General features: G+C 55.3%; 1 protein-coding gene across 1 annotated transcript in view; it reads left to right on the top strand.

Annotated features, from left to right (window-relative positions):
* Positions 1-3543: 3543 nt before the first annotated feature.
* Hs6st1 (heparan sulfate 6-O-sulfotransferase 1) overlaps positions 3544-15190 on the top strand; it is a 45108-nt gene continuing 33461 nt past the window's right edge. The window contains 2 exon segments of the mRNA XM_059282271.1: positions 3544-4031; positions 4034-4100. Of these exon segments, the coding sequence (XP_059138254.1) occupies positions 3575-4031; positions 4034-4100 (524 nt within the window). The 5' untranslated portion in view covers positions 3544-3574.

Genomic DNA, 15190 nt, shown 5'->3' with positions numbered 1-15190 from the left:
TGGACACTGCCTCCAGCACACACTTAGGGTGTTTTCTTCTGTCCGTGTGCTCTCCTGGGGCTATGGGGAACCCTGGCTACCAGGGAGAGAAAGGAAACAGCAACTAGAACCCTTCCTGAGTGCCAGGCGACAGCTGGGCCTCATCGATCTCACTGGCAATCCACAGCAAACCCTGTGTCACATCTCTGCCAGCTTTCCAGTGCAAAGAGCCTGGTAAAGCCTGGCTAGTCAGACTGCAAAAGCCCCACTCCTTGACTTAAGACCTGGGGGACTTGATTTCGGGGCAGTTCACGTGATTACCTCGGGACTATCAAGAGGGACTCCTGGGCTTAAAGAGGACCGTGTAGTGAAACCTTCCTTGTAAAAAAGGGCTTCCCAGCTACTGAGGGGGCTCTTCGCCCATTCTGGCAAGAATGAAGTCTGAATCAACAGCCTCTCTCTCCCCTCTAGATGAGATGCTGTCGATCCTTGAGCCAGAGTGCCATGGCTACCACTGCGGTTTGTCACAGGGACACCACCCACTGCGTACCTGTACCAGACTCTTCTGCCTTCACGGGGCTTCCGTTTTCCCACTGGCCCAGGCAAGCAGAGGTGGTTTTTGCCTTGAACGCTCTGGAGCCACTTGGCGACAGGGACCATTGTGGTGGCCCTCTCGACCCTCAGTGTTTCTACCTCTGGCCCGGGGAACAGAGATGAACACAGGCCGGGCAAGGGCAGAGCTCTGGAAGGGGTTTCACCTCGTCAGGGAAAAGAGCGAGAAGTTTGTCTGGCTCTGGAGTGCCCCTCTCCCCCCTGACCCCAAACCTGTTTTTTTTTTTTTTTTTTTTTTTTTTTTAGAATGGTTATTATAGCCTGTGCTTACAAACGCTTGCTGGTGGGGTTGGAAATAATGTATGTGTTGTGCCTGGCACCGGAGCAGCCCTATTTAGGATTTGCCTCTTAGCAGAGCCTTAGCAGCTGGGCTAAATAAATAAATAAATAAAACATCTGATGCGTTAGCTTGCCGCAATGCCCTGTAAGTCTGGACTTGTATGTCAACCAAGTCCCACGCAGGAACACCACCCTGGTCGGCTACGAAAAGGGAGCTCCCTCAGCACACTGCTGTGTCCCTACACATAACCAGAATAAATCATCACGGGTACAGGCTGACCTCAGGTTTTCCCTGGGCCCAGGACAGTTCCCACTTGTAAGTTCAACTTACAAGGCGGGCAGGGGCAAAGGGCCCTGGATCTCACCAAGGGCACCCCTTCCCCTGCCCCGGGATCTCGGTCACAGGCAGTGTGTGTCCAGGGTCATGCATCCATCTGACCATAGGGGTTATTTCTGTGCTCTGACTGCAAAACTTCATGTTCAGAGCGTGTGTGTATGTGTGTGTGTGTGTGTGTGTGTGTGTGTGTGTGTGTGTGTGTAGAATAGAGAACCATGGACAACCTTGGGTATTGTTCTTTGAGAGGGGCCCACCTTGTGTTTTGAGACAGGGTCTTACATTGGCCTGCTGCTCAGCAAACAGGTTAGACTGGAAGACTTGCAAGCTCCAGGGATCTGCCCACCTCGTCTTCCTCCCCAGTCCTGGAACTGCAAACAAATGCAAACATGTCCGGCATTTTATTAATCTATGTATTTTATTTATTTATTTATTTATTTATTTATTTATTTATTTATTTATTTATTTATTTATTTATTTATTTATTTATTTATGTTTCGAGACAGGGTTTCTCTGTGTAGCCCTGGCTGTCCTGGATCTCCCTCTGTAGCCCAGGCTGGCCTCGAACTCACAGAGATCCGCCTGCCTCTGCCTCCCGAGTGCTGGGATTAAAAGTGTGCACCAGCACCGCCCGGCCAATGCCTGGCATTTGAAAGGTGGGTTCTGGGTACTGAACCCAGTCCCCATTCTTGCACGGGCATCACTTTACCACCGAGCTATGGGCCCAGTTTCTGCATGTTCCTGAAGAGCTGGATATAAGTGTGTCTGCATTCTCTTTTCTCTGTTTGCTTCTGGGAGGCATTCCTGGTTTGATCTTATCTTCAACAGTCTTTTTTGACATGCGTTTATCCTGGTTTGATTTTATTTTCAACAGTCTTTTTTGACATGCGTTTATCCTGGTTTATTTTCAATAGTCGATTTTGACATGCAACACTCTGGACCCCGAGCGCAATCCTCTCCCTCTCCTCCTTTTGATCCACCCCCTTAGCAGGACAGAACCAGGGCATCGCCCAGCAGGACTTGATGTAGGCACCTGAGCCCTACAGCAGGAGTGCCTCCCAGAGGCCATGCTGGCCTGAATCCAAACCCTGGAGCCCATCCCAGCTGCCCTAGGGTGTGGAATTCTGGACAGATTATCTCACATCCCACCTCCAGTTGCTGCTGAGGACTAAGTATAGCTAAGGACCCAGTATAGAGCACATACAATACTGCACAGGCTGAATGGAGCTGCTCACTGGAGCCTCCACCGTGCAGGCGAGGGCCTGGGATTGGGTTGAGGGCCATGCTGCACCCCACTGCAGGTAGAACACCGGTCAAGGCTGCAGGTCCTGCCACCGACCTAAAAACATAAAATTAAGGAAGTTGGAGTCTTAAATCTTTTAACGTTGGTTCAATTTTTTAAAACTATGTTCTGGAGTGTGACCAGGATCGAAACAATGCATACTGGAGGAGAGGAACAACACAAAGCCGGTCATCCGGTCTTTGCATTATCTTCATTGCTGGCTTCTGGTCATTGCCCCCAACGCCACCAGGGGAATGGTGAAGTCCTCTTCAGACCTGGATCCATGCCCTCAACCTCTCTTTACCTTCCTCACCCTTGCTGGTAGCCCCCAACGGCGTGGTGGTCCCAACTCCCAGCGCTCCTCGAACTTGGAACTTCAGATCCTTCCATGTGAAGGTCAACACCCCACCCCACCCCCACCCTCCGTATTCCCGTGGGGCGCAGGTGACACAAAACTGTCCGGAGGTGAAGAGACTCGGGCTCCCCAAGCCATGGCCAAGCCCAAAAGAACCACCCACTCCTGGCTCAGGACAACCCAGTCGCCACCCACAGGCCTGCGAGCTGGAACCAATTCCCTTTTCGTCAGCAAGCAGCGTAGACAAGTGTGCGCGAGCCACGCGACCCCGCGCCGGGCAACTGCGCCGCGCCCTGGCGCTCCCCACCTTCCCCCCCCAACCCTTCCCCCCAGAGCGGAGGATCGGAGCGGGCGGCGACAGCAAGAGGCGCCCGCGAGGGCGGGCCGGGGGCGGGCCGGGGCGGGGCCGCGACGGACTGCGGAGACGCGGCGGCGCACGGGGCGGTGCAGATCGTTCTCGGCGCTGAGCTTTGCGGGCGGGTGCGGGCGCGCGCGGCTGTGGGGCGCTGTGGCGGGGGCCGGCTGTACGCTAGCCAAGCCGGGGACCGGGGCGGGGGAGCAACCACGGCGCCGCGGAGGCCCGGGGCCCGCGACGCTGCGCACAGCCTGGGCGCCGAGTAGCCGGGCCGGGCCAGAGTGCGGGCGGCAGCAGCAGCGGCGGCGGTGGCGGCGGAGCAGCTGCGCCCCCCCGCCCTCCCAGGCCCGGCGCCCGGGCCGCCGGCGATGGTGACACATGCGGCGGCGGCGCGCCGGCGGCAGGACCATGGTTGAGCGCGCCAGCAAGTTCGTGCTGGTGGTGGCGGGCTCGGCGTGCTTCATGCTCATCCTGTACCAGTACGCGGCGCCGGGGCTGAGCCTGGGCGCGCCCGGTGGCCGAGCGCCACCCGACGACCTGGATCTCTTCCCCACGCCGGACCCACATTACGAGAAAAAGTACTACTTCCCGGTGCGCGAGCTGGAGCGCTCGCTGCGCTTCGACATGAAGGGCGACGACGTGATCGTCTTCCTGCACATCCAGAAGACCGGCGGCACCACCTTCGGCCGCCACCTTGTGCAGAACGTGCGCCTCGAGGTGCCCTGCGACTGTCGGCCGGGCCAGAAGAAGTGCACCTGCTATCGGCCCAACCGCCGCGAGACGTGGCTTTTCTCTCGCTTCTCCACGGGCTGGAGCTGCGGGCTGCACGCCGACTGGACGAACTCACCAACTGCGTGCCCGGTGTGCTAGACCGCCGCGACCCAGCAGGTCTGCGTTCGCCCAGGTGAGCGCCCGCTGCGGGCGAGTGTGATGGCGGGGGGGAGGGGGGGCGGGTGTACCCTAAACCCCGGGCCAGATCAGCCCTCCTTGCTCTCCTGGGGCCCCTTCCGATCTGCCGGCTCATCTGTCCCTGCAGCTGCTACTCCTGACCTCTGATCTCTCTTTTCACCCTCTCTTCCGTGCCTTTCCTCACCACTGGCCTGGCTGCGCAGTGCCCAGACTTCTCTTGGGTCACCGCCCGCTGCCCTCTGTCCACCCCACCTGCGGTGTCCTGCTGGCTAGCCTGAAAGATAAACCTCCGGACTCAAGGTCCAGCCTTGGGTCTAGAGGCAGAAAAACAGGTGTGTTTGTGTGTGGTGTGTGTGTGTATGTGCAGCCCGTACCTGTCTGGTACCAGAAGTGGAGCCCGAGAAATGAGGTCCCTCTTGCCCTGCACCTGTGGTGTCTCCAGGCCCTCCAGTGCCTGCCAGCCTGGGGAGGAGCTGCCAGGAAAGGAAGGGGTGGGCTCTGGCTGCCGGTGTGTGCAGGTAGAACAAAGGCCTGTGTGACCCGGGCTGAAGGCGGGGAGAAGACAGCCCTACCTGGCCACCCCAGCCACAAAAGTGGAACAAAAGCCTCGGGTTGGGGACTGCCTTCCCTAGAAATCTATCCGCCATCCAGGTTAGGGATAGCTGAGGTAGTTGGAGTTACTTGTGCAGCCAAGGACCTTCCAGCAGGGCCCTTCAGTCTCCTTGTCTGGGGGGAGTGCGGGTGGGGGGTCAGTGGGGTTGGGGCGGCCCCCCAGGAGGCACTTTGTAAAGTTGAGACTGTAGTCCTGTTCCTGTTGGTGCCGGCTGGTCCTTCCCCGATCGTCGTCCACCCCACCCCTGGAAGGGCCAGGATTTAGGGTGTCTTGCCTGCCTTTGTTTCTCTCCCATATTCAGTAGGACTGAATTTACAGATGAGCTAGGAAGTGGGCGTGGGCAAGTCTTGGCTGATGGCGCTGTTTTCTTTGGGTACTCTTGGGGCTCTCTGGTGGGGCTGGGACCCTCCAGGGTCCAGCCAGCCTGGAGCTGTTAATGGTTCACAGTACTGCTTGCCTTACAACCCCGAGTCCATTTCCCAAACTGTCAGAACACTCTAGGATATTAGAGTTGGGTAAAAGATCTATGTTCCTTGGCCAGACACGCTGCGCCCCCACCCCTAGCAGTTCCCAGTCTCAAAGGACCCTAACCTAGACCCCGAGTCTCCTTTCCAGGCCCTTGCAACTGCTTCCTGTCCAGCAGGAGCTCTGCCGTGCACACATACATGTTCCAGGTACAGGACTCATTCCATGGTTCAGCCATGCTGTGCTAGATGGAACAGCTGGGTCTGGCCATAGCATCTGTCTACTTGTCGACCAGTCAAGACTGTGGGTGCCCGGTGCTGGGCACTGACAGACCCCAGCAGGCTGGGGGAGGCCCTCTCTGTCTGCAGGATGTGGAGGCTGGGACAGGGGGCACCCTGTTTACAGGCAAACTGTGCATGCTGCTTTTGGAGCTGTAGAGAGGGAGGCCAGAGCTTTGGGGTGAGCCTGCCCATCACGGATGACTATTGGCCACAGATCATAACCAGGGTGCTCTTCTTGCAGTCCTATGGGTCCCCAGGGGGAAGGACCCTAGTGCCCCTTGGCTAGAGTGTGTCCCAGAACAGATGCCCAGGTGGCCTCAGGGCTGTGAATGGGAGGAACAGGGGAGGTGGATGGCACCAGATGCTCTCTGCACAGGCCTGGGCTGCCTGGAAAGGGTGTGTGGGGCAGGGACAAAAATGCTGCGTGGACTGCTAACCCCCTGAGCCAGCAAGTTGCTGACTCAGCAGCGGCGGCGGTGGACTGGGTGGGGGAGGGGCCTCTAGGGCCCCTGGTTCCAAAGCCTCTGACAGTGCCACCCAGTAGGTGATGCTGGATTCCTCTATGTCCCTGTCTTCTCCCTCACCCCATTTGTTTCCTTTCTAGGCACTAGGTATATAGCCATCCCCTCCACCCCCACCCCAAACTAGCTCAGGAGACTCAGGCTGTACCTGAGTCCCCACTGAACCCTGTCTCAAGCAGGACCTGTACGCCCATCTGCCCAGGGACCCTGCCACTGCCTGCCATTGTCAGGGAAGGGGCTGAGCCCATGATGGCAGGGAGGCTGGTGTTGAGTGGCACTCTCTGTCCCCCCCCCCCCCCCCGGAAGGCTGTTCCCTTCCAGGCTCCTTGTGAACTGGGTGGGGTGGGTCTTCTCTTCCTCTTCTCTTTGCCCTCAGGGTTATGATAGAGCTTGGACAAATGACTCTGCCCAGCAGCTCCCAACCTCCCCGTGGAACCAGCTGCCTGGGGCTGCTCTGAACCGGGCACACATTTGGTTGACTAATGGGGTTGGACAGGTTGGTTACTTACAGCAGCTCTGGTACTTCCGGCCTTGGCGGGGGAACAGGTGTGTGAGGAAAGCGTTGGAGGTTCCTGTGGCCTCTGTCGACTACAGATGTCTCACATCTGCTAGCTGTGTGCTTCTAAGACCGGCCTGGAGAGACGTGAGAGTTGCTGGCTGGCCTTGGACAGATGGGAGCTGCCAGGGGGATGGTTGTTACCAAGGGCCACTGGCACCTGGGCCAGCTCTAGTGTGAGGATGTGCCTTCCCTTTCTGATGAACACAGCATGCCTCTGGGGGCCGGTGAAGCCCACACTTGGTGGCTCTGGGCTCCGTTTGTGACTTCATTGGTGACAAGGGGTGAGGGCGTGAGGTTCGGATGCCATTCTGGGGTGGTACCTCGTGGGTCTGGAGTCCTTATAGTAAGCGTCTTACAGGCACATAGTCTTCCTCTCTGTTGTAGCGATGGTTTTCTGTGACTGAGCAGGAAGCAGATGTAGCGTTGAAAAGAGAAGCCCATATTCCCCTCCACGGTTTTGTTTATGTGGAAAGCCCCAGTGGGAAGCGCAGACTGTGGCAGCTGTAGCCGGGCCCTCGGTGGGTCCATTCTTAGCTGCCCCGTGTAGAGAGTTGGAGCGGTCCCTTACATCACGTCCGTAAAGAATGAGTGCCCAGTGGACACCCCGGTGTGCAGATATTTCACAAAGCTTTGATTTCCTTTGGAAATGTGTCTGAGTAGAATATCTGAATGCTCTGGAGAGCGTCCCTGTTAGTTTACTCTTGGGGACGTCCATGCTTCGTGCCTTCTAGCCTGTGCCCTCAGTTCCCTGCCCAGCTCCCACCTCACTGGGATCACAACTGTGGTTTTACCAAGTTTTCTTGGGCTAGGAATGTAGCTCGGTTAGTAGAGGGTTAGCCTAGCATGCAGGAGGCCCTGGGTTCTAGCCTAGTACCACATCCAGCCAGACGTGGGGGTGTACCCCTCTACCTCCAGCACTTCAGGAAGTGGGAGCAGGGTGGGGTCATGAGGTCACAGTCATCCTTGGCTATATAGTCAGTTCCAGCTTGCACTACATGAGACCAGGTCTCAAAAACAACAGTAACAAGTTTTTCTTTCCTTTCTTTATGTCTTTCTTTCTTTCTTTTTTTTTTTTTTTTTTTCATTTAAAACCTAGGCCCCAACTTGGAAGTCGCTCTTATTAAAAGAAAACCATTATTACATTTTGAGTGTGCGCGTGTGTGTGTGTGTGTGTGTGTGTGTGTGTGTGTGTGTGTACCCGCCATGGACACACATCAGAGGTTAGAGACCACCCTTTGGAAGTCAGCTTTCTCCTTCCACCCCGTGGGTCCAAGGGATCAGGTTTTATGCCTGGCATCTTTTATCTGTTGAACCATCCATCTTACTGGTTCCCCAGAGTGTGTGTTTGTTTGGGGTTTTGTTTGTTTGAGCAAAAGGTACTTAGGTTTTTTAATGCAAAGCCCTGCCCTAGCCATACCATTGAGGCGCACGGCCTTGCAGGGGACAGGACAGCCGTGTCCTGTCACCCCAGATGCGTCCCCGCCCACTTAGGGACATCTACAGCAGGGATCAGAGGACAGTCCGAGGTGCTGGTGAGGTAGCGCTTGTCCCCGAGCTCTTGGTGGTGATCTCAGTTGGCCCTGTGGCTTCCTGGGAGTTCAGTCCCCAATGTGATGATGATTTGGAGGCTCTGGGCCTTTCAGAAGGGAGCCTAAGTGATGCAGTTATCTGAGGACACCTTCCTGAGGGATAGGGAGATCCAGCCCAGTTAGTTCCTGAAAGAGTGAATCTGGGCCTTTCCACGGTTGCTCCACCGCTTCCGGTCCAGCCACGTGCTCTCTCTTGCACGCCATCCCGCCCTGATGTCATCTGTGCGCCACAGGGCCCTCACTAACTCGGAGCTGCTCCTGGCATCATATCCTTGGACCTCTAAGAACTGAGTTAGTCAGTTTGGCTTTGGAAAGCACCCAGCCTCGGGGATTTCATTACAATGGGGGAAAAAAAAAAAGTATGAGATAGTCCTCAACACCCCATAAAGCAGGTGTGTGAAGATTGGCCGAGTTCAACCCATCCGAGTGTCTAAGCCTGGAGGGCCTGGGGCAGCATTTGGATATCTGTCCGTCCTGAGCCCTGTATCCCAGCTAGCCCTCTACTGTCTCCTGCCCCCGGGGGAATGATTGTCCCCGGTAAGAAAGGCAGCCATGATTCAGGGTATACAGGTTTCCCATACCTAGACAGAAATGTACAGTTTTACATGAAGCCTGAGTCATCAGGCTTACTAGAAACCCGACGGCCTTCACCGTAGGGCGGGAATCAAGGCATGTTCTCTTGGCTCTGAAAGGGGACAGAGTGAGGGGCAGGTCAGATCATCAGGCCGGGCTCTCCCGACCCACCGAATAAATGGTGTGCACTGGGGGCAGGTACCTCTGCCCCTCTTTTCAGGACCCATCAGCAAGGTGACGGGACACATGTCACTAAGTGTCTGTCATCTTGTAAGACTTCTTTTTTTTTTTTTTTTTTTTTTGTCTTTTGGGGAACTCGGTTGCCTTTTTTTTCTCCTAAGTTAGACTTTGTTATTTTGCTTTTGTTTTGAAGGGAGAGTGCATGGGACTGGCGGGGGGGGGGGGGGGGGGGGGGCAGGCAGAGGTGTGTGTGGTGCCTGCAGGAGGTGATGTGGGCAGCATCTGACTGGGTGGAAAACCCTCTCCTATGTGTACGGGTTTGCAGTATTGGGGGAGGGGGGTATAACTGGTTCCAGAGGGCAGTTCCCTCTGGTTTAGGCGGGTTGCCCAAAGCTGGTCACAGAGATGAATGGAAACAAGAGATACTTGGAGTACTTGGAGATAGCCTAAGTGAAGAGAGATAGCCCAGCTGTTAGTGTCTCATCTGCCTTAGAATTCAGGCCCGTCCTTTGCTGGCTCTTGGTCTTCTGGTCTTGTTTGTCCCTGAATAAAATGCCCCTTCCTGCTGTGGTATTGTCCCAAGTCCCCAGGGTCTGTTACTTTATAGGAACAACGGCTTATACATTTGCACACACCAGAGAGAGCTAAGAGCCAGTCAGTCCATTCCTGACCTCTGACCCAGAGAAAAGACTCTCCAGCTTCCAGATAGTTTCCACTGGAGACAGTACATCCTGCTGCAGCCTTGGTGGGAAGCTGGGGCCTCGCAAAGCCAGCTTGGAGACGCCTTCTTCCCTCTACCGTCCGCCCTCCTGAGGCCAGGCCCATTGTGTGGGCACTGGGAGCCTGGCTGGTCCACACCCCTTAGCAGCCTTTTCCTGCTTCCAATCTGCACTCCTATTCATCCCATAAACTTGTGTAGTGGAGGCTTCTCTAGCCTCTGTGGCTGGCTTGTGCTCTGTGAGTGAGAGACCATCCAGGCAGTGGGACCATTTGGAGGCCTCACCCATACGATCAGCTTCCCCCATTATTCATTCATTGGATTCACTGAGCCACAGACTTTGGCCTGGGCAGCCTGTCACAGGAAACAACCCCCACGTTCCAGGAATGTTCAGATCCTCTCTATGAACAGGGCTTGGGCACCAGGGGAGAGAACACACAGTAACCTACCTGCCTGCCTGCCTGCGCATGACCTCAGGACACGCACGTGTAATGTGGGGTTCCAAATTGGACCCTCAAGGCTAGAGGGAGCCTTTGAGCCAGCCTCTTCTGCCTTGTGGCCAGAGCCTATGTGACTCTGGGACTCAGGAAGACACATCTCCATCATAAAGATGGAGATGGCCGGCCATCATCGGGGTCCAGAAAAGGACAGGTGACCTCATGGTGCATCCAGCTCCAGATTGTGCCCACATCTCGTGGGAGCCATAGCCATTCATGACCGTTTGAATTCCACAGTCCGCCGCCAGCAGGGAGGGCCCAGCTCCCCATCTGGAGAGCAGGCTGTCTGTGGTACCCTGGTGGGCACTGCCGAGCAGGGCTTTGTGCATATGCATGGGGCTTCAGAGAGAAGCCACTCCCCACAGCCCGGCATCTGACTCAGCTTTGAAGGCCATGAGCCTTGCAGCTGCCTCTGTTTGTTTACACGGGGAGAACGTTAAAAGGCCCAGCAGCAGGGACATCAGAGCAAATCAGTAGTCAGGCTGGAAAGACAGTCAATTAGACTGGGGAATTAATGGTTTACAGAACTGTAAAGCACAGAGGTCAATGGCCAAAGTCATCTACCCCTCCTTCCCTCTCATGGCAGGCCTAAGCCTCTGCCTCCGTGGGCCAGGCTACTCCAGCAAAAGCCCTCTCCTAACTAGTCAGCCAGGCCACTCCTCAGAAACTGTGCTTGCCCCGGGGACCCTGCCAGGCCTGCATCTGGAGTCAACAGTATGGGGTCCAGTTTGGGCTGCTCCCTGCCTGGACCACTCAGAGCCTCATTTTCTGTCTTCACTTATTCCCTCGTGAAATGGTGAGAGTCCAGAGCCCAACAGGGCTCAGGTGGTAAGGTCCACTGTGTCCACTGGGTGCAGTGGGCCAGGTAAGGACAGGAGGTACTATGGCTGCCCAACATCACGGAAGCCAGCTAGGGAGATGGAGGAGAGCAGGAGCTGGGAGTGGCGGGCATCTCCAGGACCATACTGAGGTGAGGGGCCCAGGCTTGAAGCTGGTCCCACCAAGTATGATCCAGCTTTGCCTTCCCTAGGCTTTGCAACATCTGTGCCCCGTTTCCCCTTCTGTAAATGGTCACCTTGACTGCCTGCCACAGGGGTAGAGACTAGATCCTGCACATACAGTTCCTCCAGGGGCCTGTTTGTTTCTTCGACGGGTTACAGTGAGTCTCGCCACTTCTGGGGACAGAAACAAGGGGCCTCCAGAGCCCAGTTCTCAACCTTGCTCTGTGACCTGGTGGGATCTGAGGCCGGCAGCTAAAGCCCAGGCAGGGTCTAAGTAGCAGGGGATGATCTTGAACTGATGTCCTGCCTCTGCCCTCTGGAAGTTGCGATTAGAGCCATACACCTCCGTGCATGGTTTATTCAGTGTTGAGGATTGAACTCAGGCCTCTGTGGGTGCTAGGAAAGTACTCTGTCAACTGAGCTACGTCCCCAGCTCAAATGTGGAGACGAGGCCCATCAAGCCTGGGAGTGTATCCATGGTCTGACTCCCCTCTGTTCTTCTGAGACACTTGACAGGAACTGAAGGGCGGGGGCAGGAAGAGTGAACTTGCTATGGGGTGTGCTCATTGAAACCTGGCACCCAGGCTCTAATCAGCCCCACGGGAGAGTGCAGGGGTGCAGTGGAGAGTGGGGTGATGTTCACTTCTGTCCCGATTGTAGGCCCAAGATGAGTCTCTCGGCATCTGCCCCACCCTGCCGTCTCCTATTTCATGATTCTCCTGTCTTCCTTTTACTACTTAGCAGCTAGGCTACCTCTCCGTTAAACCAAACACTAAGCTGGTTCAATGTTGCAGACTTTCTAGGCCCTGTATCCAGCTCTATGGACTTGGCCTCCTGCCGCCCTCAGTCTGTCTCTGAGGTCTATCCTTGCCGGTCCATGACATGCATATATAATCCATCCACCTCCCACTTCAGCCCCATGGCTGTCTAGACACAGCTCCTGTTTTCTCGGCTTTGTTCTGCGAGCAGCCTGGAGGGAGCTTCATTTCATGTTGCCTGCCACAGTCCAGGTTATTAGAACTGCACCTGTTCGTGCACGGTTCTTGATACCCCTTCTAGTAAGACAGAGCGGTCCATCCTCAGCCCACAGCAGGCCCCTGCAGACTTAGGCATGTAGTTTATCTGCTATGAAATAAGCATCAGTGGCCTTGGTGCTCAACTGCCTGCCGCCGGGTAATCTCTCCTGTGTGTTGACTGCTGAGGCTTTCTCTGCCATTATCTGTGCATTTGGCTTTGGTTTTCCTCTGTGGGGTTGTTTATCCTCTCCCTGTTGGCTGGTAGGGTCCTCTGTGTGTCTTAGGCCAAGTTCCATGGGTGATCTGCCCAGCAGATGTCACCTCCAGCATGCCCATCCACCTTTAATGGAGCTCTAGGCTCTTGGCTTAACATGGACACTGCAGTAGCTAGAATCAGGACAGCTCAGGCACCCTCTGTCCTGTCGCTGGGACCATGTGTACACATGGGGGAGGGGGTGTGCCTGCTGACCTCTGAACCCCTCTGGGACCTTGCTGATAGAGGCAGTTTCCGCCGTAGGCCTAGATAGCCAAAGAAGTGGACAGATGGCTGTTTTATTACTGTGCTCCCAACAAGGTAGATACCTCAAGCTGCCTTCAGAGGTACCCAGTAGGGCCAGGGTACACAAGCTGAGCCCAGGAAAGCCAGGTACTGCAGGCCCCATTTATCAGAGTGGAAAGAAAAGGCCTGAGAGCTAAAACCAGAGTCTGGAGGCTGCTGCTTTGAAAACACACAGGCTTTATCTCTATGCATGGGAAAAATGGCCCTAAAAGGCCCATCCATGTTACTCACAGCCTGACCAGGACCTTGGACACCGCTTGTCTGCATCTGGTACCTGACCCTCCTCCCCTCCCCATCCACAGTCAGTACCATCTGCTGCAGCCACACCCAAGGCTGTCCCCTGCATGATGCCATTTTGTGGACAAGCTCTTAGCTCTGTCCTCCCAAGGGAGGAGCTTATCATGGATGACCCCCACACACTCAGCCCCACCCCCTGATGCCTCACCCCACCAGTGCGGGACAAGAGAGCCTGACAAAGTAGCACCCCCCCACCCCCCGAGTATGAGAATTAGAACGCTCCGGGGCTTGCAGAACCCAGGGGACAAATGTAGGCAGTTGCTTTTAGCTCATGGGCAGCAAAGGAGAGCCTCTCCCTCCAAGTCGGCACTAAAACTCCCGTGTAAATATTTACCTCTCTGGAGCTTTGGTGTCCTTGGGAAATACGGAGTAGAGACACTGAGTTTGGGTGTTTGCGTCACCATGGTGAGAAGTGAGATAAGCAGGGAAATTGGGGGTGTAGGGTATAGTGTGAGTCTTCCTGAATCTTAGACCTTAGGGAAAGCTTTGCCACAAGCACTACCAGAAATGGGGGAAGGTAGCAAAGAATGACACCGTAGGGAAACCAAGACAGATAGGAGTCACACGAGTCCTAATTGGTCTTAATAATAAAAACCCGGAGTCAGATGTCGGGGTAAATGCTGAAAGATCGGAGAGACAGAGGAGCAAGCCACAGCCATCACCAGAGACTGAGCTCCTGTCTGCTCCTGCCTTATATTCCTCTCTCTGTCCAGCCGTATCACTTCCTGCCTCCACCTCCCTAGTGCTGGGATTAAAGGCGTGAGATCCCAAGTGCTGGGATCGAAGGTGTGTGCCACCACTGCCTGGCTCGGTTTCTCTTTTAGACTAGATCAACCTTGTGTAGCCTAGGGTGGCCTTGAACTCACAGAGATCGGTCTGCCTCTGCCTCCTGAGTGCTGGGATTAAAGACGTGTGCCACCACTGCCTGGCCTCTGTGGCTAACTAGTGGCTTAGCTCCACACCCTGATCTTCAGGCAAGCTTTATCTGTTAGATTATAAACAAAATATCACCACAAATAGGCTTGGCCAGGGTGGATGGTAAATGATCCCACTACAACCCTCTCTTAGTACCAGGCTTTCTTCAGTCCTCATCATTAGGGGCCCCATTCTGTAAACAGTAAACTGAGGGACAGAGAACATGAATAAATTGTCACATAAGGTCATCCATGGCAGAGCCACAAGCCTGTGGTCTCAAAGTCCCCTCCCTATATCTCTCTCTTACCCCTCCACAGTGACAGTCAGCAAGGTGGTCTCCCCACCAGGGGATCTAGGAGTCTGCTTCATGCCAGGGTCTAGGACCCACCATGCTGCCTGTCTGCAATGGGGGTAAATGTAGCTGGTCATGGTAGGCCTGTCAGAGGCCTGGGATAATGAGAAGGACCTGGGTGGAGGTCCCTGAGTGGCCACCAGGTTCCCACAGAGTCTAAGTAAATGGATGGTTGCACAAGTTCGTTACGTGTGATATGGTGGCTCCCCGGAGATCCAGGTCAGGGGGATGGGAAAGCAGATGGTCTCCCTTGTATCTAGAGGCCTTTTTATTGTTGTCGTTTTTTGTTTTTTTGAGACAGAGTTTCTCTGTAGCTTTGGACCCTGGATCTCGCTCTGCAGCCCAGGCTGGCCTCGAACTCACAGAGATCCAACTGCCTCTGCTTCCCAAATGCTGGGATTAAAGGCGTGCGCCACCACCGCCCAGCTTCTAGCGGCCTTTTTAAGTGTAATTTTTAAAGATTTATTTTATGTATTTATTTTATTTGTGTGTATGACATGTGTGTTTCTGTGTGAGTGGATTTGGAGGCCAGAGGAATGCATTGGATCCCCTGGATCTGGAGTTACGGATGGTTGTGAACCGCCCAGTGTGGCTGCTGGGAACCAAGCCCAGGTCCTCTGCAAGAGCAGCAAAGGCCCTTAACGGCTAGCCATCTCTAGCCTCTAGTTACGTGCGGAGTGTGAAAGTCAGAGGACAGCTTGCAGAAGCGGTTCCCTCCACCCACCCCGAGGGCTCCAGGAATTGAACTCGGGTGGTCAGGCCTGGTGGAAAGTGTTTACCTGCTGAGTCACCTTGGAAGCCCGAGTCTAGAGGTCTCTGATGGAGAGAGAGGCCCTGCCCAGGCTGGGGGTGGGGAGAGAATGAGCCACAGGGAGAGTGGGTTGCAGCTTGTCTCTGTGAACAAAGACTTTGGTGGCCATGCCGTGCACGGCCTTGAGGGGCTCGGGCA

Source organism: Peromyscus eremicus, chromosome 16_21 (assembly GCF_949786415.1).
Source record: "Peromyscus eremicus chromosome 16_21, PerEre_H2_v1, whole genome shotgun sequence".
Lineage (NCBI taxonomy): Eukaryota > Metazoa > Chordata > Mammalia > Rodentia > Cricetidae > Peromyscus > Peromyscus eremicus.
This window is presented reverse-complemented; position numbering and strand designations above follow the sequence as displayed.